This window comes from Glycine max, chromosome 6 (assembly GCF_000004515.6).
Source record: "Glycine max cultivar Williams 82 chromosome 6, Glycine_max_v4.0, whole genome shotgun sequence".
Lineage (NCBI taxonomy): Eukaryota > Viridiplantae > Streptophyta > Magnoliopsida > Fabales > Fabaceae > Glycine > Glycine max.
This window is the reverse complement of record NC_038242.2, coordinates 14460983-14467267: the sequence shown is the minus strand read 5'-3', so window position 1 is coordinate 14467267 and position 6285 is coordinate 14460983. Positions and strand designations below refer to the sequence as shown.

Genomic DNA, 6285 nt, shown 5'->3' with positions numbered 1-6285 from the left:
TATGACATGTATACAACTCCATGCCGAGATGGCTCTTCAAACTTCCCGAGCATGGGAGTCAGTAAGAAGTTCACTCAAGGCAGGTCCTGTTCTTCCTTCTGATGCATCCAAAGTGACCATTAAAATTCCCTACTAAAATGGGGATTAGTGATGCTTCTAGCTATTGTGAATAGCTTCTAGCCCAGAATATAAATTCTAAACGTGCTAAACTGCTAATTATTTCTGCTACTCAATATTAATTTAATGTTTTATTGGGTCCATGTTTTTGTAAGAAATTTGTATTTTTTAGGTTCTATATTCTGACAAGGGGATGAGGTTGATGCCAATGCTCCCCTACATGCCCCTTGTTGTCGCACGTGTTACTTCGCCCTCAACCTTGTCTGCATCGTCGACCCTCCAAGATCTGGATTTGCCTCTTCACCTGCATCTCTGACAAATCCCTCCCTGCAGTACATCTGTTGAGTATCACTCCATTGTCAACAACGCCACCGTGCCCACCTGTTCCTTTTTGTTGTCGACGTGTGCGTAATTGAATAAGAGATCGATTTCCTACACTTTGCGTTATCACAAATGATGGAGTTGTTGAGATTGCTATCACAATCCACTCACTGTCAACTCCAACCCTTCATTTTTTACCACCTCCGTCTACCTTCTTCATATCTTGCAATCCAAACACCCTGATTTCTTCTTTCACTTTACATTCTAAACAGTGGGTAATTTAGAGATATAAATGTCAAAAAATACCCAAGTGAAGCACATTTAGTAAACAATGGAGGTGCATTTAGCAATTGCAATGTGAGAGGTTAAGCCGCTTAAGTACATTATATGTTTGAAGGAAATGAGCACTAAAAAAAGTGTGAAGGAAATGGGCCATTTGCTTACTTTGCAAAGAAAATAAATGAAAGAGACTCTTTTTAATTTGCAAAGAGGGAAAAGAAAAAAAAGTGATATTATTATAATTAAAATGAACAAATACAAAAAAATAAAATTTAACCGCTTTATTTGTCACATTTTGTTTTTCTGTTTGTTTTTGTCACAACAAAAAAGTGAATTTGTCCCAACCAAATGGATTCGGCTTCGTTTCTATGCAGTCACAAGATCAGGCACTCAGCAATCACTTAAATCGGAGCGTTCGATCAAGATTAAAAGGCCCAAGTTTCAATATCGATAAATCAGATTAAAAAAACTCACTCAAACCGTGAGCCATCTGATTATCATCACACAGTTCCAACCATACACTATTACAGTGCTCTGAGCGCTACAAATTACTACCTGGTTACGCCTTTGATTATTCTTCTCGAACGTTATTCTCAAAAGGAAACACACTCTGCTTTAGTAGAAGAAGAAACTGCGCTCAGCATCATTGAACACTAGCAAACTCGGTGACAACGAAGGTCAGTACTTCCATCCGTAAGGGTTTCTATTTTCCCCCATTTTTACGGCATATTATGGTGCAGTTTGTATAATCATAGTTGCGAGCCATGTCATCCGTTTGTTTTGCTGGTAAAACATGTCACTGTGTCATGTGTACACAACACCAGAAGTTTAGTATAATAGAATTATGCCCTTTATTTCTGTAACAAATAAAATGTGTAAAAAAGGGACGTAATTAGTTTGTGTTTTTTGGTTTATGAACTACATCACCTTAGTTGTTTTATTTGTGAACTTGTAAATTTGTTAGATACGTTATATGTGTGGCTTAATTTGCAAACATATGGTTTTTTTTTCTTTTCTTATTTTTGGAAAAATTGTGGGGGAGCTTTAGTAAAATTTATGTTTAATGTGTTTATTGGGGTTTCAAAACCATGGCATGATGGTGTTTTGAGACCTGATATACTTTGGGAACCAAATGTAGAAGTTGATAATTTCTATCATTGCCCTTCTCAGTGGTTTCTGTGAAGCAAGAAAGAAACAATTTTACGGATGCTCCTCAACGAAAGGAAATAAAGCTTTTAAAACATGTGATGGAAAGTGGTTTTTGGAGCAACGTTCCGCAGCGATTGCAAACAAAGAGGAAGAGTAAATTCAATGGCAAGGGAGCACTTTCTACATCGAAGGCAGTGCTTTCTAAAACGAAGGAAGCACTTTCTAGATCCAATGAAGCACTTTCTGCACCCAAGGAAGCTCTTTCTAAACCGAAGGAAGCACATTCTAGACCCAATAAAGCACATTCTAGACCCAATAAAGCACTTTCTACACCCAAGAAAGCGCTTTCTACACTGAAGGAAGCACTTTCTAGATCCAAGGAAAAGCTAAACAGTGGAGATTTTGATATTTACTTGAAGTGAGTTACTGTCTAATGATTTATGATGTGAAAGGAGCAACTTCAAAATTGATGCCTTATTTCTAAATATAATTTTTGTGGCAGGAAAATATGGAAGATTTTCTCAGAAGATAGGTTGAGGCATTGTACATACTGACAGCTTATGGTTTAGTCTCTACAGGACCTCTTCATCTAAAGACAAAGTGTTGACTTGGATTAAAAAAGAACCTATTTTCTCAAAGTCATATGTTTTTGTGTTCCTATAGTCTGCTGGTAAATGCACTTAATTTCCTGTTTATTGCCAAAGAGCCATTTCTTTATTAGTCAAATATTAATCCATGTTATAGGGGTCATTGGAGCCTCGTGCCATTTTGGTGAAAGCTTGGAATCAACTACCAGATCACGGTGCATGTTGTTGCTGGATTCTCTTGAAATGGCCAATCCAAGACGGCTCAAACCTAAGATTAGAAGGTGTGTCATTCCTCAACAATATCGCTTTATTTTGATCTGACATTATTGTCTAGTTGTGGAGTATTTAAGACATGCAAACTTTTTATGTTCATTTTCAGATTTGTTTTAGATATTTATAGAACAGGGGACAGGCCTGAGGCTAAGCATCTCATATCTCGAATTCCTTTTTTGGTGCCCAAGGTAATTATCACCCTTTCTATTATTTTCATCTCCAGTGTAACCAAATATTGAAGAAAAAACAAATTATTGTATGTGCCACAACAAAGAGATGGTAATGAATGTGGATTTTTCATCCTCTATTTCATTAATTTGTTTTTGGAGTGTGCGCCTGATAACTTTAGCATGGAGGGATACCCTTTGTAAGTTATCTCATTTGCTGTTCTTGAAATTTATTTATTAAAACATGCATTTTGATTCAGTTATGTTTGACATTGACATGCTGCAGATGAAAAAAGATTGGTTTACCTTTGAAGACCTAGATAGGTTTTATGAGAGACTTGGTTCACTGAATTAGATGTCCCCAAACTTGACCAGACTAGTGATTAGATCTAACATACTTTATTGTTGACTGATTATATTGTATTGGTAACGGGGGGATTTGTTCATATAGGATAATAGGAGGCAAGCATAACTTAGAAGTTTCTTCTATTAGAGAGGGTACTCTCTTCTATGCATGTAGTTCAACTCTATTGGAATTATATTATGTTCTGGAATTGATGTTTACACTACTAATTTGCTTCTATTTGTACAGTTGTTAAATCTTGTTCAAATTCATAAAAACAGTATTTATGTTAGCGTGGTTGATAATTTTTGGCATAAATGTAGAGTTTAGCAGATTGCTAATAATGCTATTGATGATAATGAAAACTGGGTGTCTTAAACATGATAATGAAAAACATCAACTTTTCATTACTTCGGAGTAGTTCATAATAACATGATTTTCTTCAAGTAATGTCATGTGACTTGAGTGATTATGGTGAGTTTATTTTCACCATCTTCTCAATATGCTTCTCTTTTGTTAGTTTTGTATTTCATAATTATAGAGAATTGTTGAGTATTTGTCATTGTGATCTCACTACGTGTGACGGACTATATGGATATCATATCGCCTTACCTCACTATGTGAGGCTAATTACATGTACAACTTTACAACTCAGACCTCAAAAGGGGAGCATTACCTCATTCAAGATCTAACTTGAGCTCAATTAGAATCAACTTGGGACAATTTGGACACAAACACATTGCAGGGTAAAGAAAAATATTAACAATACAGTTAATTTCATCGACACAAGAAATTATTAGGTGGTTTAGGACTACCACGTCTTTTATGATCCCGACCAATAATCATGTGATAAATGGACAATGAAAAAATATATTCACTAAATCAAAGATACACTTGATAACTATCTAACAAGAATATTGTGTTTTTCCTTAATTTAAGAGATCTTAATCAATTTAAAATATTAAGTTATTTACGTGTCACATGATTACTGGTGGGGATCATGGATGATGTGGTGATTTTAGAGCACTTTATAATTTATAATTTCTTTGTTGACACAAGCTTTTAATTGGATTCTTGATCATTGATTAAAACAATATAATTTTTTCCTAATTTAATAGTAATTCTTGTAATTTATTCTAATAAATATTAGTTAATAATAACAATATGATTTGGTCCCCTGATTTTTAAATGGTTTAATTTGATGGTATGTAGTTTATAAAATTGGTTCAAAGTCTTTTCATCTAAATTGAGACTAATACTGTCAAACGGTTAAGCAATACACATGTGCTGCTTATACACTTTTTGATGGTATAATCGCTTGTAAGTTATTTTTTTTATTTTTTTTATTTTTATATATATTATATATACCAAAACCATAAGAAGAAGAAAAAAAGCAACAGGTGCAGATCATGATTTTCACTCAATAATACTGGCACAACACAACTCACTCGCCACCTCCTCCATGAACCCATCATAGCGTCAACCCTCAGCCACAACACATCCACATTTCCATCAAAGCCAAACACAACAAGTTGAAACCATCACATAAGAGGCCGTGAGAGCCATATGATCAGTTTGCTTGCCGGCAAAACATGTCACCATGTCATGTGTACACAATACACAACACTAGAATCTTAGTATAATCGAGTTGTGTCCTTATCTCGGTAGGAGAAATTACGATATTGGGCTTTTGAAAGCCGTGGGATGGATCATAATGAATGCATTTTCCATTTTGTGATTTCCAGATATGTTCATAACTGAATAATTGTAAAGTTTTGTAATCCGTGTACTTATAATAATCAATATTGTTGCTTTATTTCAGGATTACTAATGCTGAGTAAAATTTAGGTGAGAGTTAATGAAGTTTGAGAGGTTGGCAAAATCGTTATTTTTTTTTCATATTGATGACAAGGTATATCCTATTATAATTTATTGTTCTTTTCCTGTCAAATGTTGTAATCTAATTCCTTTTTTTGATGTTGTTGCTTAGGAGAAAGACTTGGAACATCTCAAGGTGACAAGCAAGACCGTTGTAGTTGGACAGAAGATGCCTTGCTGTTTTATACATTGCAGCTTGGTTTTGTTGACATGGATTTTGATCTCAATGCTAAAGGCAATGAGAAAGTTGAAAGGTAATTATTGGGTGTAAACATGTAAATAATCGTAGCTCTTATCTTTGGCTTGTGTTGTAGATCACTCTTGGTTTTCTAACTTGTGTCATGGTGACAGTTTGTGTGAAGAAGGTGGTGATTGGGAGAGAAAGAATTGGCTGAAAGTACGGCCTGCCTGTACTTCATGTCAATTCTAAATTTCAAGAGGGCTGCCAATGTTCTTGGATTCTATTTCAACCTTTACATTTTATGAACTTTTCACTTGTGACACTTTTATATTTTACACTGTTTTGACAACCATTGTACCGTTGGATGGAGTTTCTTTGAAGCGGAAGGTTGTTCTCACTCTATTTTATCTTTTTCCTCTATGTTTCATGTCAAATGTTTTGCATATTTCATGTTGTTAACTTTACTTTGTCCATGTGAGGTAGTGGATGCACATGATATCTTGATAGTAATGGACAAGATCCATTTATTTCAGAGTTTCTAAATTCCCTGTATGACTGTCCCTATGGATCTTTTCTTCTCTGTGCATTCCGTGAGCAGACATCTTGCTTATCTTGTTACCTTTATAGCTATCTTGAAGTAGTTTTGCTCTTCACTATCGACATTTCATTCCAATTAATTTTCTCCATGTTGCTATAATTTTAGGTTTTGTTTAATTCAGGTGTTTGATTCTATTTTAATAGTTTTGTACCATTTTGAAAGAAAAAAATCAGCTGGTTTGAGTGAGCAAATCAAGTTGGACCAGTCATTCATTCACATTTCATGAAGAAGGTCAAGGCTGTTGTTTATTCCTAGTTCGGGTCAATTTGGTGGGTTTCTGATGTTTATCCAATGCTAGATGGACGTGATATTCTTAATTCTTCTAGTAGTCTATTTAGGTGTCTTATTCAGTTATTCAATTTTAAAATGAATCAGATTATTTAATTAATTTT

At 34.7% G+C, this 6285-nt stretch overlaps 1 protein-coding gene and 1 pseudogene across 1 annotated transcript in view; both read left to right on the top strand.

Moving 5' to 3' along the window:
* The window catches only part of LOC100806705 (telomere length regulation protein TEL2 homolog), a 9197-nt gene extending 8939 nt beyond the window's left edge, over window positions 1-258 (top strand). Inside the window, exon 13 of the mRNA XM_006581823.4 lies at window positions 1-258. Coding sequence (XP_006581886.2) covers window positions 1-136 — 136 coding nt within the window. The 3' untranslated portion in view covers window positions 137-258.
* A 1706-nt stretch (window positions 259-1964) lies between these two features.
* Window positions 1965-5992, top strand: LOC100784430 (ubiquitin-like-specific protease 1C; annotated as a pseudogene).
* The last annotated feature ends 293 nt before the right edge of the window (window positions 5993-6285 follow it).